Source organism: Littorina saxatilis, linkage group LG9 (assembly GCF_037325665.1).
Source record: "Littorina saxatilis isolate snail1 linkage group LG9, US_GU_Lsax_2.0, whole genome shotgun sequence".
NCBI lineage: Eukaryota > Metazoa > Mollusca > Gastropoda > Littorinimorpha > Littorinidae > Littorina > Littorina saxatilis.
Window position 1 is genome coordinate 51403178 of NC_090253.1, and position 26446 is coordinate 51429623.

At 45.6% G+C, this 26446-nt stretch overlaps 1 protein-coding gene and 1 long non-coding RNA gene across 2 annotated transcripts in view; both read right to left on the minus strand.

Annotated features, from left to right (window-relative positions):
- LOC138976412 (uncharacterized) overlaps window positions 1-26446 on the minus strand; it is a 556176-nt gene that overhangs the window by 251618 nt on the left and 278112 nt on the right. The gene's annotated exons all lie outside the window — the stretch shown is intronic.
- LOC138976395 (uncharacterized) lies at window positions 7-17337 on the minus strand. The gene is made up of 3 exons (XM_070349246.1): window positions 17188-17337; window positions 4630-6386; window positions 7-4292 (listed from the first exon to the last, which is right to left on the minus strand). Exons 2-3 carry the CDS (start codon window positions 6357-6359, stop codon window positions 4268-4270), a joined length of 1755 nt encoding a protein of 584 aa, XP_070205347.1. The 5' UTR covers window positions 6360-6386; window positions 17188-17337; the 3' UTR covers window positions 7-4267.

Here is a 26446-nt window from a genome sequence, read left to right on the forward strand (position 1 = left end):
AGATCATTATTCTAAACTCCATTTCAACTCAAAATGTTCCACGGTTGATGTGTTTCAAACCCAACCAGATTGCTTTATTTTTATTTTCATTCATTGACAATCAAGCAATTGTTGAAACAACAATGTAATAGCGATTTTTAAAAAGAAATCGCCACGGTCTTGTAAAACAGTGTATTACAATACTTTCCCAATCGAGTCAGAACTTTGTTCATTGTGTTTGTCTCTTTAAAACGAGGTTTGATATTAAGCAGTAGCAATACTTACCTGATTTAAACCCTCCAGACATTTACCTTTAGGATTATCTGAATGTTTGAGTATACACAAACACCCCCTTCACCCCCTAGATCATCGGTGAACTGAAGAAAGCAGTTACAGCTAGGTTCAGGGCAATCCCTACAAAGGAAAACTTGCGTGTCAATTGACAATTGACATTGACAATTTCGGAGGTGAAATTTGGAACACATTTTGGAGAAAAGGTAAATGTGGAAACATTTTACCTACAGACTCAAAACTGTGTAGAATGGTCGTGGACGAACTGAAGTCCATGTACAACAACTATGCAAATATTTGCTAAACTGGAATGACTGGACAACTTAACTCCTTCGTTGTTTAAGTTACACTTGCACAATTTCGCGCAACATTCATCAATGTTATTAACGCATTCATCCATTGGAAATGCCCTGATCCTGCCTGTAATTGCTGTATTGAAATAACTGATTGTTTAATGTTGATTAAGGTATACTATGTCATACGAATTATCCAGAAGGTAACAATCTGGAGGGTTAAATCGGGTTAGTTTGGCTACCGCTCAATTTCAAACCTCATACTGTTGTGTAGTGTGTGTGTGTGACGGTGTGTGTGTGTGTGTGTGTGTGTGTGTGTGTGTGTGTGTGTGTGTGTGCCAGTGTGTGTGTGTGTGTGTGCTGTTATATCATTACAATTTAAACAATTACTGTAATCTTGTGTGGTTTGCTTATACATATATATCTATAATTATACGGCTTGTGTGTGTGTGTGTGTCTCTCTGTCTGTCTGTCTGTCTGTGTGTTCGCGATTCACGGCCAAAGTTCTCGATCGATCTGCTTCAAATTTGGTGGGCATATTCAGGTAGACCCCGGACACACTCGTGAACAACTTGTGAACACGTGCGTGCTCTCAGCGCGCAGCGCTGAACCGATTTTGGTTTTTCTGTACATCCATTCCCAGTAACTCTTCCTTATCTTCTCCAGTGTTTTGCGCGTTTATCTCCCTTCCTTCGGCTCTGAAGCCAATACCCAGTGACCCAAGACCGCATTCCGGAAGAGTGTACGTCACGAGGCTGACACACGCAGCGAAGCGCCATTCACAACTACCAGCTACTAGCATGCGCGCTGGGCCTCGGAGAAGCAAGACAGCAGAGATGGAGAAGGAATCGTCGCACGCACGCGCACTACACTACACTGCCAGAGGGAGATGCACAAAAGACGATAGTGACTAGTGTGTGCTTGGCTTCACTAACTAAAAGTTGTTGGTTTGTTTGCTTAACGCCCAGCCGACCACGAAGGGCCATATCAGGGCGGTGCTGCTTTGACATTTAACGTGCGCCACACACAAGACACAAGTCGCAGCACAGGCTTCATGTCTCACCCAGTCACATTATTCTGACACCGGACCAACCAGTCCTAGCACTAACCCCATAATGCCAGACGCCAGGCGGAGCAGCCACTAGATTGCCCATTTTAAAGTCTTAGGTATGACCCGGCCGGGGTTCGAACCCACGACCTCCCGATCACGGGGCGGACGCCTTACCACTAGGCCAACCGTGCCGGTCTAACTAAAAGTGGAGCAAGAATGAAACTATGAACATTTATTAGTAACAATAGTTAACGAAAGTGTTAGTCACTATAGTAGCTCATTGAGTAAAGAGGGAGCCTGAACCCCACCCCATTTTTGATAAGGAACTTAGATTTGTGATTGGATTAAGACTTGGAACTGCTGAAGTTGCAGTAACAATTAGGTAACATCCAAAACAAACAAGTCGCGTAAGGCGAAATTACAATATTTAGTCAAGTAGCTGTCGAACTCACAGAATGAAACTGAACGCAATGCAACGCAGCAAGACCGTATACTCGTAGTCCACCGCTCACGGCATAGGCAGTGAAATTGACAAGAAGAGCGGGGTAGTAGTTGCGCTAAGAAGGATAGCACGCTTTTCTGTACCTCTCTTTGTTTTAACTTTCTGAGCGTGTTTTTAATCCAAACATATCATATCTATATGTTTTTGGAATCAGGAACCGACAAGGAATAAGATGAAAGTGTTTTTTAAATTGATTTCGACAATTTAATTTTGATAATAATTTTTATATATTTAATTTTCAGAGCTTGTTTTTAATCCGAATATAACATATTTATATGTTTTTGGAATCAGCAAATGATGGAGAATAAGATAAACGTAAATTTGGATCGTTTTATAAATTTTTTTTTTTTTTTTACAATTTTCCGATTTTTAATGACCAAAGTCATTAATTAATTTTTAAGCCACCAAGCTGAAATGCAATACCGAACCCCGGGCTTCGTCGAAGATTACTTGACCAAAATTTCAACCAATTTGGTTGAAAAATGAGGGCGTGACAGTGCCGCCTCAACTTTCACGAAAAGCCGGATATGACGTCATCAAAGACATTTATCAAAAAAATGAAAAATATGTTCGGGGATTTCATACCCAGGAACTCTCATGTCAAATTTCATAAAGATCGGTCCAGTAGTTTAGTCTGAATCGCTCTACACACACACACAGACACACACACACACACACACACACACACATACACCACGACCCTCGTCTCGATTCCCCCCTCTACGTTAAAATATTTAGTCAAAACTTGACTAAATATAAAAAGGAAAGGAATTTTAGACCTGCAGGTACTGCATTGCAGTACTTGCGTAAATGTAAGGGTATAAAAGACCTACCCCAGTTTACCTGAGCGGCTTCATTCTCCGCTCAGAAAGTAGATAATTATGTCAGTGTCAGATTGCTCATGTTAAGGTAAATATGTTGTAACTGGTCTTCGTCACCCCTGAGCATCTCACTGATTGTACATGATGATTAAGGTGACTATGTTCTGTAATATTTTATGAAGTTTGTATCTTTAGTAAACTGATGTGAACATGTTTTCAAGATTGTGATAATTAAGTGGTAAGGTTGTGCGGAAGTTTGTCGTCTTCTATCTGTCTATCCCCTTTGTCACAAGAAAGCGCTCGTTCTCAGTTGATCGGCCAGGTTGTTGCGTGAGTGTAGTGAAAGTAGTTGTAGACTAGAGTAGAAGTAAGAAAGCGAGTGCATCCACACAAAAAAGGTGACAACCAGAGCTGGTCATACAAGGAAGTAGCTAGGGCATCGGAGAGACAGCAACTTTGACAAATACCAGAATCAAGATCTATGGCTTCAGAGATCCATCCTATGTGAGTTATACAACTTTCCGAACCTTTCATCAATATCACAATCCATTTCACAAATCCATAGCTAAAATAAAAACGTTTGAAGGCATACAGAAAAAATATACTATTTCGATATAGTAGACTCTGCTCTCTAATCTACGGCTACAACCACACCTGGTTGCTGATTTTAATCTAACAAAAATAATCAAATCATCCATCTAATAACTGTACATACCGTTCTGCCTTTCAAATAACCAGCTTGATCTTCATTTATAACACAAAATATGACATTTCATAATCACATTGCTAAACAAATCTATTATGTATAATCCCAATGGTTTACAGAAATAGGGTAACTGTTTTCCGTTATGAATTAAAATTAATGTGAAACGACTCTGAGTGTAGGACAATTAACATAGGCTGCAATCAGAGACTTCAATTCCATATTTCTTTTTTTTTGGGGGGGGAACGCCGATTCATTTCAAATCCTTCATCTAGCGCCTTTAATAATAATAATACGAGGATGTATAATGCGTACATATCTCACCACAAGGCGACTCAAGGCGCACTCATACACATTCTTTCGCATTAACAACTCATGCATATTATATACTTACGCATAAATTACATGGAGATGACAAAAGCAACAACACAAACAGCCACTGGTTGCACAATGCAAAACACATTCTTTAAGGAAATGCCAGTTCTCAAGGGAAAGCAGTCAGGATGTTCTCTAGCAGTAAGCATTCAAACAAAAGGTTTGATATGCATGTAAAAGACTGGAAGTGTCTAAGGAAAGAAGCTGATGATTTACCGGAGCGGGATGATAGGGCCTGAAATGTGCGATCACTCACTTCGAGTAGAGACTGGGACTCCTGCACACAGATTAAAATATAATCGTTAAAGGTCATTATCAATGCCTTGCTTGATTCTTAACTCTCTCCCTCTCCTTCCCTCTTCAATTGCTCCCTTTCTCTTGAAATCACTCTGTCTCAATCTATCCATTTCTCAATCTATAGATATATCGCTTCCATACCACTCTCTGTCTCTCCGTCTCTGTCTCTGTCTGTCTCTGTCCCTGTCTCTGTCTGTCTGTCTCTCTCTTTCATACACACGCACTCACACACACACAGACACACACACATACTCACACGCCTACACTAACACACACACGCACCCCCCCCCCCCCCCCACACACACACACATACACACCTAGATCTGTTGGCAAGGGGCTCCATACAGAGGATTGTACCACCCCTGCATGCCAGCCACAGACGAGCGTAGACATCAACAGCCATGGCAGTAGGTTGGACCAGAGAAGGGCAGCCGGGCGTCAGGAAAGGTATTTTTGACAGTGAACCAGGCTGGACACGCACAACATGAATGCAGTCGTTCAGCTCATCGGTCACCAGAAGAACTTGCTTGCCGTTCAGGGTGTAGAAGCAGACGTCAGACGGCTGGAACATTTCGGTAGGAGGAGTGTAGGTGTTGACAGGATACCCTCCCGGCCTCTGGTACAGCTTTACTTTGCGCCACGTTTCATGAGTCGCAGGCTCCTCCACCACAACGAAGAACTGTCCTGTCTCGTCCACGTCGAACGCGCGATGGGGTCCGACATTGATGCTGAATTCTGTGTCGGTAATCTGCCTAGGTGGGTATCCACGTGATATTGTGAGACGACTGACTTTTGCCGTGCCTGACAGGTTGTTTTCCAGCTTGTAGTAAGGAGCCGTCAATGATTTGCTGAAGGTATCAACTCCATCCGCGCGCTGACAAAGGGGAATAAGGCCCCTGGAGTGTGCTTTCAGTGATGTTTTGCCGACATATGTGGCCCCATCTGTTTTGTAGTCTCCTCTCTCGTTGAACTGTTCCACAGGAACCTGTCCTGCAAACCTACGACGTTCATACGACACCCAAAGGCGAGGTGAGTCCTGATTTTCGTGGCAGAGTGAAAAGATCTCAAGGTCAGAAGCATATCCGCACTGGAACTGTCTCGCAATCTCCATTTCGGAAGGAGTAGCCTCCATGTCTACCTTCGACACTGTACCAAAGTAGTCCCGTGCTTTCTGCAACATGACGTCACCGGTGGTTTTGAAATGGAGGACAGGGCGACTGATGACGCTAACCTCTTGTGATGTCATTCTTTGCACAGACTGCGCACTAGCACGTCCACTTGTCAGCTCCTTGGCAACCGTGAAGATCTCAGTTCCAGTTTTGTTGTTGGTGGCTTTGTTAAGCTGCTGCTGTATTTTCAGCAAAGCCTGAAGGTTTCCTTCTTGCTTTTTCAGAACTTTTGCAACTGCGCTTTCAATCCCTGTGCTCACAGAATTCAGAGAGTCCACGGCCTTATCTTTGTAATTCTCAGCAGCCTCCACCAAGATGGCGTATCGGTCCTCAATGTTTTTCAACACTGTCGCCTTCTTGTTCCGCACGGCCTGTTGCTCTGCCTTCGTTTTCTCGACTCGCTCCGCCATGTCTACCACAGCACGCTGTAGTCGGTTCTTTTCCGGGATAAGTTCTCTGTTCTTACTGTCTACTGCTTTTCGCAGATCCACAGTTGTATGTCGTTCGTGCTCCGTCAGCTTGCAGTTGAGGCAAATGGGCTGTTGGCATTGGACACAGAAAAACTCCAACAGCTTTTCATCATGATTTGTGCAGAATGTCCCAGTTCTTTGTTGGACGCTGCTTGGTTGTTGTGGCGCGGGATTGCTTGTCCTGTTGACGTAGAAGTTGGTCTGTAGTGCTGCCGCTCCCCCTCGAGGAAGCGTGGTAGGCTCTCGGCATGAAGGACAAGGGAAAGTGCGTCGATTGCTGCGCATGGCAACCCCAGATATACATTCCGCACAGAAGGTGTGGAAGCACGGCAAGAACTTGGGGGTTCGGTAAACGTCCAGGCAAACAGGGCACTTGTCTGGCTCACTGACGTTATGAGGGGTTGCCATTTTTCTTGACTCATCCCTTTATTTTTCCTGACAAAGAAAAGAGAAAAGCATGGAATAGTATTATAAGACACACAACCTGAATTAGTCCCTTGACTGCCGGAAGAATGTAGTTTAAACATGAATTTAAAAAATCATAACATGCAAGGTATAGCAATTAGACCAAATCTGAGAAAATGTTCCCCAAGGACGGAAATCATCTTGCTGCATTTCAAGGGCAACGTATTGCATCGGTTACTTTCTTTGTGAGAGTTTTTGTTTTCATCATCACAAAGAAAACCGGTAACTCATACGTATAGTGGCAGTCAATGGGGGCTGAAGTCATAGTACAATATTTACAAGATAAATTAAACCAGGCGCAGGGTATACATTCTACTTTTTTGTAAACATAGCACAATTGCAAGAAAACCAAAACCAAAGTCAGCCCCCCCCCCCCCCCCCCCCCCCCCCCCTTTGGATTTCATCAAAATAAGGTGTCATCCCGGTGTAGCACGAGAAAATTACTCCCACGAGATGTTTACTCCGGAGTAAAAATTTCGTACGTTAGCGGGACATTCCGTTCGCGCGAAATCACATATGTTTAATGACACGGAAGAAAAATGACGCTTGGCTTGTGAAATGTCGCGAAAATGGGATGGAGCAAAAATGGGACGGCGGCAAAACGGGATTGTACCAAAATGGGATATCACTCTAGTGGTATGTCACGATTAACAGGTATTGTGTTTTCAGCGTAGCAATAGGGCCCGATATTTAGACGAGACAAGTATAATGCCGACGAGTCGAAGACGAGTCGCATTATACTTGTTCGAGTCTAAATCGGACCCTATTGCTACGATGAAAACACAATATGTATGTATGGGGCGATTTATATAGCGCTTGACGTTCTCTAAGCGCTTTACATATTAATTTCTGCTGTGTGAGATGGAATTTTTTACTCAATATATCACGCATTCACATCGGCCAGTAAATCTCAAGCCAATTAAGGCGAATATTTACTTTTCACGGCCTATTATTCCAAGTCACACGGGTATTTGGTGGACATTTGTATCTAGGCCTGTACAATTTTGCCAGGAAAGACCCTTTTGTCAATCGTGGGATATTTAACGTGCACACCCCAATGTAGTGTCCATATAGCGTTTATATAGCGATTCTGACATTAAATTCTGTGTTATAATCATGGTTTTGTCAGCATTAACTACCAGAATGGTCTATGTCGTTGATTGCAGACGACGGTTCCCTTTCCGCATGAAGCCACGGAAATAACCGAACATTGATTGATTGAAAAACCCACGGACATGTATTACGGAGAAAACTCGAGATAACCGGATGTTTAGCATTACGTCAATATGCTAGGAATCACATGACGTCATGACGTATCATGCTTGCCTACGTTAGGGAGGCCCATTGTCTCAAGGGTAAAAAGTGCATATCGAGGCATTTTTACAGTGCTGTAATTACCTTTAAAATTGAACAGCTGTCCTGTAAGTTATGTTGTGTATGTCAAAGAACTTTTACAAGTGTTGCAGAAAATACCTGTATGATGTAATGGGTGAGTATTTGTTCTGAACAGTATCTCTCTGTTCTGTATTGCATGGGTCCGTCCGTGAACAAAAACAACCTCAAGACCCACCGCCTCGTGTAAACAGTTCACCTCACGGTCTCAGATCTTGTCATGCTTTACCTGGGATAAAACCACCCCTCCACTAGGTCACATACCAAAAATAAACAGCATCGGTGTTTTCTGTGCACTGTGGTAATTTTTAAAGAATTAATTTCGTGTAAGGCGCTGGTGCCTTATTCGAACATTAATTCATCAACATATTCAAACTCACTCCTGCAAGCAGTCAGGGTTTTGAATTTTGGTATGTGACTTAGTAGAGGGATAGTCGTTTCCCGTGTAAAAGAAACAGCACATAAGGAGCCAATTTGGGAACGTTTTCTGACGATCTGGACCTTAAAATGTTCAAGGGACATTCGCTGTACTGTCATTAAGAAACACCTGCAATAAATTGCTAGAAAGTGTTCCGTAACTTTGCTAAATAATATATAAACATTAAAGGCACAGTCAGCCTCCCGTAAACCACTACAGACACTGTCACTGTCAGGCTTTTACACACAGTACAAACACCCTTTCGTTTAAACACTCACCGCTTGAGAACATCCTAGGTGCCCTACGTAAAGAGCGAGCAATTTTCAAATAATTCATTTTTGTGTGGCCAGCCGGATTGTCTGATCAGACAATCGGACGGCGCGATCTGGCGCTAGACTTAACTTTTAAAATCTAAATAATAAATTGACAGCTTGTTACACAAACATTCTAAAATCATAAAAGAATTCTTTTTTCATCAAGACAAGATTAGTACAACTCGAAGTTTTGAAAGTTTAAAAATAGATAGCCCGGAAGTGTGTCCCGCAAAACGTGGTTCTCGTAGCAGACGAATGATCTGCATGTCGCCAGTTTCTTTGAACAGTCAACCGCCACCGCTCAGTTCGTGTGACTTACAGCCGTTTGTTGCGATTTAGATTCAGAGGTAGACAATAACGTGCTATTGCAGATACAGCCAGTCGCATTGAAATCACAAACTGACTACTAAATTGTGAGAAAAAAAGGAAAGTTAAATGGATCACACGGGTTCACGATGGCTCAGGGGTTAGATAAACCACGAAAACAGGTGTACGCGAGCTAAATCAGCCATTCAAACGAACTGTGTCATTGGATGCTATTAAATGTTATTGCAAGTGAACGTGTTCGATAAGGTTATAACTGCTTTTTTATGAGAAGATTTAAATCGTTCTGTAAACCATTTGAGACGGACTGTGGCTTTAATATGCAAGCGGTTTTCATCTTCTACTATCTACTAATTTACATTTTAGTCCTGATAGTACACATTCGCCAAAGCAGATTGAAGTAAAAACAGTAATCTAGCTAAAGCATGCACATTCTGTGCCGTACCTTACTAAAGCGCATGTAAACAAACGCCCTTTCCACTGGAGAGTATACACGGTCTCAAATAACTACCAAACACTCTATTTAGATCTAAAACAATAGATCTCCTGAGAAAACTAAAAATTAATGGGGTTGAGCGTCGTCAAATTTCAAGGTCAAAACAGGGTTATGATCCGGTCATACACATTTAAGCTTAGCATTAAAGTCGTATAAGCGTTTGCCTTTCTTGTTAGTTCTGTTCACTATAACGGATGATGTTCCAAGGTTGGAATAATTACACTGCCTTCGGAAGCAATTTTCTTCAAGAAGTTACTACGATTTTAATTAATGGCTCTCTCGATTACATCATGAAAAAACGGATTGACCTTTTGATACACATTTGATTTTTTTGTTTTAATATATCTTCTCTGTGAGCTCTTTGAAAATGGGTAATAATTTAGAAATTCGGCTCACCCCGACGGGCTTTTTATTTTACACTTCGTAACGAACTGATTCAGCTTTTAGCGGCACAAAAGATGGAAAATCGCTTCACTTCAATCGCCTGGCAAGGTCAAAACAATGCACACACTAAATAATGTGAAAAGATGTTCTACTAATAGATTTATCTCTTGAGATCACTGACAAGAAACAATGATTTCCCAAAACGCCTGTGTTAAAAAGGAAACACTGTGTTCAGAATCAACACTATCAAAGACGTATTGTTGGCTTGTGTAAGTTGCTCATTTGAATATATATGTAATGACAAAAGGTTGATTGTTTGACACGCGAAATTGCATCCATCTGATAAGAATACCTTTCCTTTGCGAATCGTTGGAACTTGGGCGATAATTTCTAGTGTTTCAACTTGCCGCGACGCCAAATAGCCTTTTTACATTTTAGTCAAGTTTTGACTAAATATTTTAACATGGAGGGGGAATCGAGACGAGGGTCCTGGTGTATGTGTGTGTGTGTGTCTGTCTGTGCGTATTGAGTATGGCAATAGCAGCTGGCAAAATGCAACCTCAAAGGACCTGTATCAGAGCATAGGATGACTAAACTTCGACAACAGGGCAGTAAATATATTACTTCATAATCATGCACCAACCAGGCATGACCAAATCGTAGAAACCGCCTGGCAACTCGCCCGGCTGGCAAGTGGAAATTCTGGTCAAATGCAACACTTTTGGTTGTAAAATCGAGTTTTAAAGCCATATAAACACTGCAAATGCGACATTTCGGGCGGGCTAGTGACTTTTTTGAAGTTACTCGCCCGGCTGGCGAGTTAACATTTTGAGATTTGGCTATCCCTGCCAACATTACCCAACTTAGTGTTAAACAATCTTCAGAATAAGGATCACACCTTTTTCTATGTACAGGCGTCTGGGAGAATATATTTTAGTTCATTTTACAAATGACATTATTTTATTATTAGTGTTAGTAATGCAAATAACGTTTGACAATGAATGGCTTTTCTTTGCCCCATAGGAGTTAAGAATTACGTACCGTAAACTGCCAAGTAAGCGACCACCCCCCTTTTGCACCAATTTCGCTCAAAAGTAGGGGGGGTGGGCGTTTATTCGATACTGTACCGAGGCCTGTGCAGAATCTGTTCCTCGTAATTATTGAGATACGTGTGAAACACAGCGTATTGAAAAAAACAGTCCATTCACTTGATCTCTTTAAATTCCCCAATGTCGACTTCCTAAACCTGAAATGAGTCTCCGAAATCTTCGTCCACTTTTGGCATGGCTAACCAGAGACGGTATGCTTGCACTGCAGCATCTTGTCATTATTCACTCGAATGATAGCTGTGAAGAGGTTTAGAATCACATTTGACACATTTGGAACAAAAGTGTTTGTGTGTATGGGGGGGGGGGGGGGGGAGGGGGAAGGGGATGTTACAAGGTACCATACGCTATACACAGTTTTTGACCCAAACGTAGGAGGTGGGCGTTTGCTCGATACTGGGGCTTACAATGTAGCTTACGGTATAAACATTAACATTATAACAAACAAGTACACGTGTTATAATGTGTTCAAACCAATATCAGTGTTTTCAGCCAGTAATGTTGATGTTTCTTCAAGTAGCATGTTTATTTGGTGAGATACACTAGTCTACCGCAAAATGTATGGTTTATAAACAAAATGTCACACATTCCTTGTTAAATTTGGAAGGACAAAATAGGATAGTAATGTATGCACAAACGCACAAGGAGACATGGTGATTCACACGGAGTAGCGAAACCAAAAGCAGACTTTCCAGTAACTGGATCGGTGAGTTGTTTTTCAGTCGGCGTAACAAGTACGCATACACACGATCACGTATATTACTTTTTACAACGCAGGGCTCCCCACAGTGCGCGTCCCTGCGTCATATACGCACTAGACGCCGACAACACCGTCACGTACTGTAAATGTATGGAGGGGGTCCCGGTGTACGATCCGGTCCGGTCCCCCCTCTGAAGTAGTCCCCCGGGGGACCAATTCGTGGCAAAAACTGCTCTATAATGGTCCCCCCTTAGACATCCAGCCTCGTTTTTCTTGTTACAATGTTAGTAATGTTACCAGCAATTTCAGAGAAAAGAAAGGAAAGAATCAGAGACTGCTTTCATTTCTTCTTATCAGTATTTATTTATTATTCATTTTATTTCATGTGATTTTTCTTTTGAACGGCATTATAAATCAGATCTATTTTATTTTCTGCAAAATATAGTCAAACAAAGAGATTGCTGTCTGTGCACTACAAAATACCGGACGAAAATGGCTTGAATGCCTAAGAAAAACGAGGCTGGATGTCTAAGGGGGGACCATTATAGAGCAGTTTTTGCCACGAATTGGTCCCCCGGGGGACTACTTCAGAGGGGGGGACCGGACCGGATCCTACACCGGGACGCACTAAACTTTAAAAGAGCGGGTCCTGGGACGCTCTAAATTTCTGTTATCGTGCATACCGTAATTACTTTTTCAGGCTACAATCGTAAGCTATTTTACACAGCACACTATGCGAGACCACAATGTTTTATAAGCACACCGGGACTTTTTGGTTTTTGGAGCCTTGGCACCCTCTAAAATTCTGCAGTGTTCATGGACCCTATAACAATTGAAAGTGGGGGTCCCGGGACCCTCCAGGAGGGGCGTCCGTGGGGAGCCCTGCAACGGAGTATGTCTGCATAAGGCCTAAAAAAAAAATAGGTGTGGTTACGGTAACCCGACCTACCCTATTTTTAGGGGCCGACCCCATAACATTTTATTACATTTGTAAAAAATAAAATAAAACACAAAACAAGAAAACGAGTGCAGAAAACGCAATGAAAGCGAAAGCGCTCGAGTTGCACACTTATTTCCCTGTCAAGTAGGTTTAATTTGTACACATTAGAAAAAAAAGTTCAAAAAAAAAAGTGATTGCCTACCTTCCTACCCTATTTTGTTGTGTGGCTATGTTACCGTAACCACACCTATTTTTTTTTGTTTTGCCTAAGAGCAAGTCTGCCGTGTGCTGACAAAACCGAGTAAGTCCACTGAAGCTTGTTCTGAGATAAACGACTTTTTCTGTTTTATTACATTTCTCAAAAGTGACGATTAGCTTGATCAACCTACAGAGATAATAAGATAAATAGCATTAATGTACGTTTACAACCCGAGTTTGATAATGATCTGATGGATGGTTTTTGTTTTGTTGGGCATTTTGTGGACTTACTTGGTTTTGTCACTTTTTTCCATTATATCAGATCTAAAAAAATTGACAGATCTAAGCAAGTGGACTTACTTGGTTTTGTCAAAACATTTGGAAGAAAAAGTATTGCTTTTTTTGAGGATGAAAGTCGCTTGTTCATTTCAATGCGTTATTCTCTCAGGTGCCAGGAGAAACGTTCCGTATAACTCTCGCTTACTCTATTACACAAGCCGTGTGCACATTAGAGCGCTTACTTCCCTTTGCTTATTTGATCTCAAAACAACGCTCTGGCTCATTTCGGTACGATTCTCACAGATACTTTCGAAGCGAACCTGTAACAATGTGTGCGTTTGTGTGTTTGTTCTGATTAAAACCAGTCTTGATCTAAGGACTATGTCCAGTCAAGAATAAAAGCTGGTTCTTGTGTATGACTGTGTATACGTGAGTGTTAGTTGAGTGCCTTGGAGAATGATGAGCATATCAGATTGCGGTGATTTGCTAAAATACATATTATTCACGTACAATTGTTTAAGCTACACAGCATGTTTTTTTGTTCCGGTAATGTTTTGTTGTTGTAAGTTTGGGTGGTACGGTTACTACTATAGTTACAGCCTTAAATCACATTATTTGAAATTCAAATCAAACACTATTTACCCGGGTTTGATGTCTTAAAAATCGTTTCTTGAAATTGTTATTAAGAAATATTTCTGGACATTAAAATGCTAGCACAGGCACGAAAGTGATTTTATTGCAGGTGTCAATGTTTCCTGAATCTATTTATAGATGTGTTACGTTTGAATTGATATTAAGCAATTCAGGTGCCGTGTGGACATGGTACGAAAACATTCACTGTCCCGATTGACGGGTTTTAACAGCGAGGACGCAATTTTTGTGAAGGCGTTTTAGTTTCTGCTTCTTCTTCTTCTTTTGCGTTCGTGGGCTGAAACTCCCACGTACACGTGTGCTTTTGCACGAGTGGATTTGTACGTGGATGACCGTTTTTACAAAACCATTTAGGCAGCCATACGCCGTTTTCGGTGAAAGCATGCTGGGTATTTTCGTGTTTCTATAACCCACCGAACTCTGCTTTGGACTGCACGATCTTTTCCGTGCGCACTTGGTCTTGTGCTTGCATGTACACACGAAGGGTGATAAGGCACCAGCAGGCCTGCACGTAAGTTGACCTGGGATATCGGACAAATCTTCACCTTAATTATACCCGTCAGGTGCGGCCGGGATTCGAACCCACGACCTTCCGCTTTGATAAGTCTTTTTTTTTCAAAATGATATTTTTTGTTCATCAAAAAGAAGAAATCAATGCGCATCTTGTGTGCTAATTTCTACTTTTTAGAGTGCTTAGATAAGCAGATATGAACAAGTAAGTCCACAACCAAAAACAACTTTTTAAGTGTGCATGAATGTTTCGAATTCGACAAAACCAAGTAAGTCCAAGGGGTTCCCAATTTTCCTATAATGATAGTTTTAAATTTCTTGTCAGACGACCCATACAGAAAATACGTCATTTTAAGTTTAGAACTCACAAATGACGTCATTTAAAGTTTAGAACACACAAATGACCTCTTTCGATAAGGCGAGACATAATGACGTCACCTTATGACGTTTTATTTTAAACATTTTTCTTCTCTATCTATATATAATTCTCCTGACGATCCTTGTCTCTCTCTCTCCCTCCCTCTATCCCTCCCTATCTCTCTCTTTTGCTCCTTCCATCTCTCTTTCTATCCCTCCCTACCTCTCTCGCTATCTCTCTCCCTCTTACTCTCTTCCTCCCTCCCTAATTCCTCTTACCCTTTAATTCTCTCTCTCCCTCCATCCCCCCCCCCCCCTGATTTCTTTCCCCCCTCTCACTCTCTCCCTGTTTTCTCTCTCTCTCTCTCTCTCTCTCTCTCTCTCTCTCTCTCTCTCTCTCTCTCTCTCTCTCTCTCTCTCTCTCTCTCTCTCTCTCCATCTTGTGCAAATTCGTAATGTTAACGTTATTTTCACTGTTTTGTCATTTATCTTGACAACACTTCTTCTTTAGCAGCCATGCTTGCACCAAAACTAGCACCCCTACTAACAAGTAAAATGCCGCAAGAATATTCGGATTGACTTTGACGTCATACTGGCAAAAACATTGCATTCTGATTGGTTATAGCGTCATAAAGGTTCTTGTGATTGGTGGATGGACTTACTTGGTTTTACCAGCAAATTGACATGTAATTTTTTTTTTAGAAATGTTTGAAGTTGTGGACTTACTTTTCTATATCTCCTTATCTATTTATCTTACAAAGTCAAAATTTACACACAGGCTACTTCTTGATTTCTTAGTTTTGATGAACAAAAAGATATCATTTTTGGGAAAAAAATGGACTTATTCGGTTTTGTCAGCACATGGCAGATGTACTTTAAACAGTTTTTAAGGTGTGGACTTACTTTTTTATATCTCCTTATCTATTTATTTCACAAAGTCACAATTTACACATAAGGTGCGCCTTAATTTCTAAGCTTTGATGAACAAAAAATATCATTTTTGAAAAAAATGGACTTACTCGGTTTTGTCAGCACACGGCAGAAGTTGCCCCACTTTCTGTGCTACACGGACAAAAAAGGAGCGTATGGCTTGTATGTGTTCTGCGCGAACTTAGAATCCGGTTTCATTCTAGAATGGACCGGGTCCAGGTTGGAATTCTAACCCTGCGCAAGTACAGGGGTGCCATTCTAGAATGAAACCCTTGAATAAAGGGGGCCGTAATGTTTGTAGGTAAGACAGAGTTGTCTTCCCTTGAATTATCTCCACCTGCACCTTCCCTTTGATAAAATGGGGCTGATTTGTCTACCCCTGAAAAAAATGCTTTGGCGATCTTGCGATGTCATGTCATGTCAAGAAAGTTGACACTCCAAAGGCAGACCATAGCAAGGGGGACTACCAGGGCGGTAATGTTTGCAGGGCAGTTGTTTTTGTGATGAGAGCCGGCTGCGGCCGCTTGCAATGTCAGCGCTGTCTCCCTCTCGGAAATGTCCGTTTTTTTGACAATTTTTTTGACAGACAGACAGACAGACGGTCAGACCGACTAACCGACAGACAGACCAACAGAAGGACAGAGTGAGTTATAGAGCTGTTGTCACAGGTTTAAAAAAAAGTTGACATTATATCTTCACAATTCAGAAGACCAACTTCATGTATATGAATAAGATTAAAAGTTACAAGCGAGATCGGCAAAACACTGTCAGTCCGGAAATTTCCGTTCGTAGCGATCAGTGCTGAGTGTCTCTCAAAATCGTAATCACTTTCAGAACATCACAATCCCAATTCACGATGTCTTTGAGTAAAGTGTAAAAAAACCGAAAAAAACCCAACCAAACACACAAAAAACAAAAACAAACAGAAAATCCACATTTGTGGCTTTGGCTGTGTGATAGTCTAACTGAAATGACTATTCCAACTTGGACCCAAATTCCAACCTTGCGCACGGCCGATTCTAGAATGGACCAGCAACAAGGGTTTCATTCTAGAATGGCACCCCTGTACTTGCGCAGGGTTAGAATTCCAACCTGGACCCGGTCCATTCTAGAATGAAACCGGATTCTAAGTTCGCGCAGAACATATGCACGCAAAAGGAGCTGCCATCTGTCACATAATTCACAGCAAAACCAAAAGTAGACTTACCCTGAAGCGAAATGTTAGCAGAAAAACGTACGCAAATTACACTGTGCTATGCTAACTTGGTTTCGCTGTCCCCAGAACTAGTGTCTAATTGGGACATGACGTGGTTATATATGCTAGGGCAAATTACACGAGGATAATTATGCGTATTACTTCAACCACAGAGCATGTTTTAGTAATAAGAATGCCACGCAGTCTGGTTTGCGCATCTTAAAAAATAATCTTCAACTGCACAACGTTTTGCTTTAAAGCGACATGAATGTCACATAATTATTGAGAAGCAATGCAAAATAGACTAACAATTAATAATCTAGATCGTTTCCCACGTAAGATGTTCTCGGCTACACGTCCACAGAAAGCGATCTTATCTCACAAACCAAGGAGCAAAACCAAAAAATAGACCTTAGGTTAACTTCAGCACTTTCTTAGCTCATTTGAAGTTAACATATAATAGAATAACACACGATCATGTCACTGTTAAATGCATTGAACATGTAAAAGATACACATACACACACAGTGACACACACACACACACACATCTCACTTTAGTACAGCTCCTGACTTACCTCTGTCACTAACAAATGGTGGTGTAACCGTGGTTGACAGTGCGAAGAATCAGATAATTATAGATCCGGGCGCTGCAATGTTCTTGAAATGTGAGGGGTTTTCCACGTATCGTCACGAAATCTACTTTCAGTTGTGAGGGACAGGCGCTTACAAAGAAGTGCAGGCTCAACAGTGGTTTGTAGAGAGATAGAAATAGGAGAGGGGTGGGTGGGTCTTTTAACTGCATTTATACATGAAATGTCAGTGTGCAAACACCCAACAACAAAACGAAAATACGTGTCTCTGCATATTTATGTGGGCGAGTCTGACTGAGCGTGTGTGAGTGAGCGAGTCTGACTGAGCGTGTGTGACTGAGCGAGTCTGACTGATCGTGTGTGAGTGAGCGTGTGTGAGTGAGCGAGTCTGACAGAGCGTGTGTGACTGAGCGAGTCTGACTGCATGATCGTGTGTGAGTGAGTCTGACTGAGCGTGTGTGACTGAGCGAGCCTGACTGATCGTGTGTGAGTGAGTCTGACTGATCGTGTGTGAATGAGCGAGTCTGACTGAGCGTGTGTGAGTGAGTCTGACTGATCGTGTGTGAGTGAGTCTGACTGATCGTGTGTGAGTGAGTGAGTCTGACTGATCGTGTGTGAGTGAGTCTGACTGAGCGTGTGTGAGTGAGCGTGTGTGAGTGAGCGAGTCTGACTGAGCGTGTGTGAGTGAGCGTGTGTGAGTGAGCGTGTGTGAGTGAGCGAGTCTGACTGAGCGTATGTGAGTGAGCGAGTCTGACTAAAAGCGTGTGTGAGTGAGCGTGTGTGAGTGAGCGTGTGTGAGTGAGCGAGTCTGACTGAGCGTGTGTGAGTGAACGAGTCTGACTGAGCGTGTGTGAGTGAGCGAGTCTGACTAAGCGTGTGTGAGTGAGTGAGTCTGACTGATCGTGTGTGTGAGTGAGTCTGACTGATCGTGTGTGAGTGAGTCTGACTGATCGTGTGTGAGTGAGTCTGACTGATCGTGTGTGAGTGAGTGAGTCTGACTGATCGTGTGTGTGAGTGAGTCTGACTGATCGTGTGTGAGTGAGTCTGACTGATCGTGTGTGAGTGAGTCTGACTGATCGTGTGTGAGTGAGTGAGTCTGACTGATCGTGTGTGAGTGAGTCTGACTGATCGTGTGTGAGTGAGCGAGTCTGACTGAGCGTGTGTGAGTGAGCGAGTCTGACTGAGCGTGTGTGAGTGAGCGTGTGTGAGTGAGCGAGTCTGACTGAGTGTGTGTGAGTGAGCGTGTGTGAGTGAGCGTGTGTGAGTGAGCGAGTCAGACTGAGCGTATGTGAGTGAGCGAGTCTGACTAAAAGCGTGTGTGAGTGAGCGTGTGTGAGTGAGCGTGTGTGAGTGAGCGAGTCTGACTGAGCGTGTGTGAGTGAACGAGTCTGACTGAGCGTGTGTGAGTGAGCGAGTCTGACTAAGCGTGTGTGAGTGAGCGTGTGTGAGTGAGCGTGTGTGAGTGAGCGAGTCTGACTGAGCGTGTGTGAGTGAACGAGTCTGACTGAGCGTGTGTGAGTGAGCGAGTCTGACTGAGCGTGTGTGACTGAGCGAGTCTGACTGATCGTGTGTGAGTGAGCGTGTGTGAGTGAGCGAGTCTGACAGAGCGTGTGTGACTGAGCGAGTCTGACTGATCGTGTGTGAGTGAGTCTGACTGTGCGTGTGTGACTGAGCGAGTCTGACTGATCGTGTGTGAGTGAGTCTGACTGATCGTGTGTGAGTGAGCGAGTCTGACTGAGCGTGTGTGAGTGAGTCTGACTGATCGTGTGTGAGTGAGTCTGACTGATCGTGTGTGAGTGAGTGAGTCTGACTGATCGTGTGTGAGTGAGTGAGTCTGACTGATCGTGTGTGAGTGAGTGAGTCTGAATGATCGTGTGTGAGTGAGTGAGTCTGACTGATCGTGTGTGAGTGAGTCTGACTGATCGTGTGTGAGTGAGCGAGTCTGACTGAGCGTGTGTGAGTGAGTGAGTCTGACTGATCGTGTGTGAGTGAACTAGTCTGACTGATCGTGTGTGAGTGAGTCTGACTGATCGTGTGTGAGTGAGCGAGTCTGACTGAGCGTGTGTGAGTGAGTGAGTCTGACTGAGCGTGTGTGAGTGAGCGAGTCTGACTGAGCGTGTGTGAGTGAGTGAGTCTGACTGATCGTGTGTGAGTGAGTGAGTCTGACTGATCGTGTGTGAGTGAGTCTGACTGATCGTGTGTGAGTGAGTCTGACTGATCGTGTGTGAGTGAGTGAGTCTGACTGATCGTGTGTGAGTGAGTGAGTCTGACTGATCGTGTGTGAGTGAGTCTGACTGATCGTGTGTGAGTGAGTCTGACTGATCGTGTGTGAGTGAGTGAGTCTGACTGATCGTGTGTGAGTGAGTCTGACTGATCGTGTGTGAGTGAGCGAGTCTGACTGAGCGTGTGTGAGTGAGTGAGTCTGACTGATCGTGTGTGAGTGAGTCTGACTGATCGTGTGTGAGTGAGTCTGACTGATCGTGTGTGAGTGAGCGAGTCTGACTGAGCGTGTGTGAGTGAGCGAGTCTGAATGAGCGTGTGTGAGTGAGCAAGTCTGACTGATCGTGTGTGAGCGAGCGAGTCTGACTGAGCGTGTGTGAGTGAGTGAGTCTGACTGATCGTGTGTGAGTGAGTCTGACTGATCGTGTGTGAGTGAGCGAGTCTGACTGAGCGTGTGTGAGTGAACGAGTCTGACTGAGCGCGTGTGACTAAGCGAGTCTGACTGAGCGTGTGTGAGTGAGCGTGTGTGAGTGAACGAGTCTGACAGAGCGTGTGTGACTGAGCGAGTCTGACTGAGCGTGTGTGAGTGAGCGAGTCTGACTGAGCGTGTGTGAGTGAGCGAGTCTGACTGAGCGTGTGTGAGTGAGCGTGTGTGAGTGAGCGAGTCTGACTGAGCGTGTGTGAGTGAGCGTGTGTGAGTGAGCGTGTGTGAGTGAATGAGTCTGACAGAGCGTGTGTGACTGAGCGAGTCTGACTGAGCGTGTTTGAGTGAGCGAGTCTGACTGAGCGTGTGTGAGTGAGCGAGTCTGACTGAGCGTGTGTGAGTGAGCGTGTGTGAGTGAGCGAGTCTGACTGAGCGTGTGTGAGTGACCGTGTGTGAGTGAGCGTGTGTGAGTGAACGAGTCTGACAGAGTGTGTGTGACTGAGCGAGTCTGACTGAGCGTGTGTGAGTGAGCGAGTCCGACTGAGCGTGTGTGAGTGAGCGAGTCTGACTGAGCGTGTGTGGGTGAGCGTGTGTGAGTGAGCGAGTCTGACTGAGCGTGTGTGAGTGAGCGTGTGTGAGTGAGCGTGTGTGAGTGAGCGAGTCTGACTGAGCGTATGTGAGTGAGCGAGTCTGACTAAAAGCGTGTGTGAGTGAGCGTGTGTTAGTGAGCGTGTGTGAGTGAGCGAGTCTGACTGAGCGTGTGTGAGTGAACGAGTCTGACTGAGCGTGTGTGAGTGAGCGAGTCTGACTAAGCGTGTGTGAGTGAGCGTGTGTGAGTGAGCGTGTGTGAGTGAGCGAGTCTGACTGAGCGTGTGTGAGTGAGCGAGTCTGACTGAGCGTGTGTGAGTGAACGAGTCTGACTGATCGTGTGTGAGTTAACGAGTCTGACTGAGCGTGTGTGAGTGAGCGAGTCTGACTGAGCGTGTGTGAGTGAGTGAATCTGACTGAGCGTGAGTGAGCGAGTCTGACTGAGCGTGTGTGAGTGTACGAGTCTGACTGAGCGTGTGTGAGTGAGCGAGTCTGACAGAGCGTGTGTGAGTGAGTGAATCTGACTGAGCGTGAGTGAGCGAGTCTGACTGAGCGTGTGTGAGTGAGCGAGTCTGACTGAGCGTGTGTGAGTGAATGAGTCTGACTGAGCGTGTGTGAGTGAACGAGTCTGACTGAGCGTGTGTGAGTGAGTGAATCTGACTGAGCGTGAGTGAGCGAGTCTGACTGAGCGTGTGTGAGTGAACGAGTCTGACTGAGCGTGTGTGCGTGAGCGAGTGTGAGTGAGCAAGTCTGACTGAGCGTGTGTGAGTGAGCGAGTCTGACTGAGCGTGTGTGAGTGAGTAAGTCTGACTGATCGTGTGTGCGTGAGCGAGTCTGACTGAGCGTGTGTGAGTGAGTGAATCTGACTGAGCGTGAGTGAGCGAGTCTGACTGAGCGTGTGTGAGTGAACGAGTCTGACTGAGCGTGTGTGCGTGAGCGAGTGTGAGTGAGCAAGTCTGACTGAGCGTGTGTGAGTGAACGAGTCTGACTGAGCGTGTGTGAGTGAGCGAGTCTGACTGAGCGTGTGTGAGTGAACGAGTCTGATTGAGCGTGTGTGAGTGAGCGAGTCTGACTGAGCGTGTGTGAGTGAGTGAATCTGACTGAGCGTGAGTGAGCGAGTCTGACTGAGCGTGTGTGAGTGAGCGAGTCTGACTGAGCGTGTGTGAGTGAGCGAGTGTGAGTGAGAAAGTCTGACTGAGCGTGTGTGAGTGAGCGAGTCTGACTGAGCGTGTGTGAGTAAGCGAGTCTGACTGAGCGTGTGTGAGTGAGTCTGACTGAGCGTGTGTGAGTGAGTGAGTCTTACTGAGCGTGTGTGAGTGAGTCTGACTAAGCATGTGTGAGTGAGCGAGTCTGACTGGGCGTGTGTGAGTGAGTCTGACTGAGCGTGTGTGAGTGAGCGACTGATCGTGTGTGAGTGAGTGAGTCTGACTGATCGTGTGTGAGTGAGTGAGTCTGACTGAGCGTGTGGGAGTGAGCGTGTGTGAGTGAGCGAGTCTGACTGAGCGTGTGTGAGTGAGCGTGTGTGAGTGAGCGTGTGTGAGTGAGCGAGTCTGACTGAGCGTATGTGAGTGAGCGAGTCTGACTAAAAGCGTGTGTGAGTGAGCGTGTGTGAGTGAGCGTGTGTGAGTGAGCGAGTCTGACTGAGCGTGTGTGAGTGAACGAGTCTGACTGAGCGTGTGTGAGTGAGCGAGTCTGACTAAGCGTGTGTGAGTGAGTGAGTCTGACTGATCGTGTGTGAGTGAGTGAGTCTGACTGATCGTGTGTGAGTGAGTCTGACTGATCGTGTGTGAGTGAGTCTGACTGATCGTGTGTGAGTGAGTGAGTCTGACTGATCGTGTGTGAGTGAGCGAGTCTGACTGAGCGTGTGTGAGTGAGTCTGACTGATCGTGTGTGAGTGAGTCTGACTGATCGTGTGTGAGTGAGTGAGTCTGACTGATCGTGTGTGAGTGAGTCTGACTGATCGTGTGTGAGTGAGCGAGTCTGACTGAGCGTGTGTGAGTGAGCGAGTCTGACTGAGCGTGTGTGAGTGAGCGTGTGAGTGAGCGAGTCTGACTGAGCGTGTGTGAGTGAGCGTGTGTGAGTGAGCGTGTGTGAGTGAGCGAGTCAGACTGAGCGTATGTGAGTGAGCGAGTCTGACTAAAAGCGTGTGTGAGTGAGCGTGTGTGAGTGAGCGTGTGTGAGTGAGCGAGTCTGACTGAGCGTGTGTGAGTGAACGAGTCTGACTGAGCGTGTGTGAGTGAGCGAGTCTGACTAAGCGTGTGTGAGTGAGCGTGTGTGAGTGAGCGTGTGTGAGTGAGCGAGTCTGACTGAGCGTGTGTGAGTGAACGAGTCTGACTGAGCGTGTGTGAGTGAGCGAGTCTGACTGAGCGTGTGTGACTGAGCGAGTCTGACTGATCGTGTGTGAGTGAGCGTGTGTGAGTGAGCGAGTCTGACAGAGCGTGTGTGACTGAGCGAGTCTGACTGATCGTGTGTGAGTGAGTCTGATTGAGCGTGTGTGACTGAGCTAGTCTGACTGATCGTGTGTGAGTGAATCTGACTGATCGTGTGTGAGTGAGCGAGTCTGACTGAGCGTGTGTGAGTGAGTCTGACTGATCGTGTGTGAGTGAGTCTGACTGATCGTGTGTGAGTGAGTGAGTCTGACTGATCGTGTGTGTGAGTGAGTCTGACTGATCGTGTGTGAGTGAGTGAGTCTGACTGATCGTGTGTGAGTGAGTGAGTCTGACTGATCGTGTGTGAGTGAGTCTGACTGATCGTGTGTGAGTGAGCGAGTCTGACTGAGCGTGTGTGAGTGAGTGAGTCTGACTGATCGTGTGTGAGTGAACGAGTCTGACTGATCGTGTGTGAGTGAGTCTGACTGATCGTGTGTGAGTGAGCGAGTCTGACTGAGCGTGTGTGAGTGAGTGAGTCTGACTGAGCGTGTGTGAGTGAGCGAGTCTGACTGAGCGTGTGTGAGTGAGTGAGTCTGACTGATCGTGTGTGAGTGAGTGAGTCTGACTGATCGTGTGTGAGTGAGTCTGACTGATCGTGTGTGAGTGAGTCTGACTGATCGTGTGTGAGTGAGTGAGTCTGACTGATCGTGTGTGAGTGAGTCTGACTGATCGTGTGTGAGTGAGCGAGTCTGACTGAGCGTGTGTGAGTGAGTGAGTCTGACTGATCGTGTGTGAGTGAGTCTGACTGATCGTGTGTGAGTGAGTCTGACTGATCGTGTGTGAGTGAGCGAGTCTGACTGAGCGTGTGTGAGTGAGCGAGTCTGACTGAGCGTGTGTGAGTGAGCAAGTCTGACTGATCGTGTGTGAGTGAGCGAGTCTGACTGAGCGTGTGTGAGTGAGTGAGTCTGACTGATCGTGTGTGAGTGAGTCTGACTGATCGTGTGTGAGTGAGTCTGACTGATCGTGTGTGAGTGAGTGAGTCTGACTGAGCGCGTGTGACTAAGCGAGTCTGACTGAGCGTGTGTGAGTGAGCGTGTGTGAGTGAACGAGTCTGACAGAGCGTGTGTGACCGAGCGAGTCTGACTGAGCGTGTGTGAGTGAGCGAGTCTGACCGAGCGTGTGTGAGTGAGCGAGTCTGACTGAGCGTGTGTGAGTGAGCGTGTGTGAGTGAGCGAGTCTGAATGAGCGTGTGTGAGTGAGCGTGTGTGAGTGAGCGTGTGTGAGTGAATGAGTCTGACAGAGCGTGTGTGACTGAGCGAGTCTGACTGAGCGTGTTTGAGTGAGCGAGTCTGACTGAGCGTGTGTGAGTGAGCGAGTCTGACTGAGCGTGTGTGAGTGAGCGTGTGTGAGTGAGCGAGTCTGAATGAGCGTGTTTGAGTGAGCGTGTGTGAGTGAGCGTGTGTGAGTGAACGAGTCTGACAGAGTGTGTGTGACTGAGCGAGTCTGACTGAGCGTGTGTGAGTTAGCGAGTCTGACTGAGCGTGTGTGAGTGAGCGAGTCTGACTGAGCGTGTGTGAGTGAGCGTGTGTGAGTGAGCGAGTCTGACTGAGCGTGTGTGAGTGAGCGTGTGTGAGTGAGCGTGTGTGAGTGAGCGAGTCTGACTGAGCGTATGTGAGTGAGCGAGTCTGACTAAACGCGTGTGTGAGTGAGCGTGTGTGAGTGAGCGTGTGTGAGTGAGCGAGTCTGACTGAGCGTGTGTGAGTGAACGAGTCTGACTGAGCGTGTGTGAGTGAGCGAGTCTGACTAAGCGTGTGTGAGTGAGCGTGTGTGAGTGAGCGTGTGTGAGTGAGCGAGTCTGACTGAGCGTGTGTGAGTGAACGAGTCTGACTGAGCGTGTGTGAGTGAGCGAGTCTGACTGAGCGTGTGTGAGTGAGTGAGTCTGACTGATCGTGTGTGAGTGAACGAGTCTGACTGATCGTGTGTGAGTGAACGAGTCTGACTGAGCGTGTGTGAGTGAGCGAGTCTGACTGAGCGTGTGTGAGTGAGTGAATCTGACTGAGCGTGAGTGAGCGAGTCTGACTGAGCGTGTGTGAGTGTACGAGTCTGACTGAGCGTGTGTGAGTGAGTGAATCTGACTGAGCGTGAGTGAGCGAGTCTGACTGAGCGTGTGTGAGTGAGCGAGTCTGACTGAGCGTGTGTGAGTGAGCGAGTCTGACTGAGCGTGTGTGAGTGAACGAGTCTGACTGAGCGTGTGTGAGTGAGTGAATCTGACTGAGCGTGAGTGAGCGAGTCTGACTGAGCGTGTGTGAGTGAACGAGTCTGACTCAGCGTGTGTGCGTGAGCGAGTGTGAGTGAGCAAGTCTGACTGAGCGTGTGGGAGTGAGCGAGTCTGACTGAGCGTGTGAGAGTGAGCAAGTCTGACTGATCGTGTGTGCGTGAGCGAGTCTGACTGAGCGTGTGTGAGTGAGTGAATCTGACTGAGCGTGAGTGAGCGAGTCTGACTGAGCGTGTGTGAGTGAACGAGTCTGACTGAGCGTGTGTGCGTGAGCGAGTGTGAGTGAGCAAGTCTGACTGAGCGTGTGTGAGTGAGCGAGTCTGACTGAGCGTGTGTGAGTGAATAAGTCTGACTGATCGTGTGTGCGTGAGCGAGTCTGACTGATCGTGTGTGAGTGAGCGAGTCTGACTGAGCGTGTGTGAGTGAGCGTGTGTGAGTGAGCGAGTCTGACTGAGCGTATGTGAGTGAGCGAGTCTGATTGAGCGTGTGTGAGTGAGCGAGTCTGACTGAGCGTGTGTGAGTGAGTGAATCTGACTGAGCGTGAGTGAGCGAGTCTGACTGAGCGTGTGTGAGTGAGCGAGTCTGACTGAGCGTGTGTGAGTGAGCGAGTGTGAGTGAGCAAGTCTGACTGATCGTGTGTGAGTGAGCGAGTCTGACTGAGCGTGTATGAGTGAGCGAGTCTGACTGAGCGTGTGTGAGTGAGTCTGACTGAGCGTGTGTGAGTGAGTGAGTCTTACTGAGCGTGTGTGAGTGAGTCTGACTAAGCATGTGTGAGTGAGCGAGTCTGACTGGGCGTGTGTGAGTGAGTCTGACTGAGCGTGTGTGAGTGAGCGAGTGTGACTGAGCGTGTGTGAGTGTAACCAGTTGACAATGATGCAACCATATATTACGGTCTCCTTCCGGCAGCATTCCCAAAATGTCGACTTGTTTTGACAGTACAGCAAATGTCCCTTGAACATTTTAAGGTCCAGATCGTCAGAAAACGTTCCCAAATTGGCTGCTTATGTGCTGTTTCTTTTACACGAGAAACGACTATCCCTCCACTAAGTCACATACCAAAATTCAAAACCCTGACCGCTTGCTAGGGTGAGTTTGAATATGTTGATGAATTAATGTTGGAATAAGGCACCAGCGCCTTACACGAAATTAATCCTTTAAAAATTACCACCGTGCACAGACACCATCGCTGCTGCTTATTTTTGGTATGTGACCAAGTGGAGGGGTGGTTTTATCCCAGGTAAAGCAGGACAAGATCTGAGACCGTGAGGTGAACTGTTTACACGAGGCTCGATTTTTTCATGATCCGCTAACTTCGACCATTATTTTTAAGAATCACTGAGACTCGGCATGTAACCTCTACGTCACACG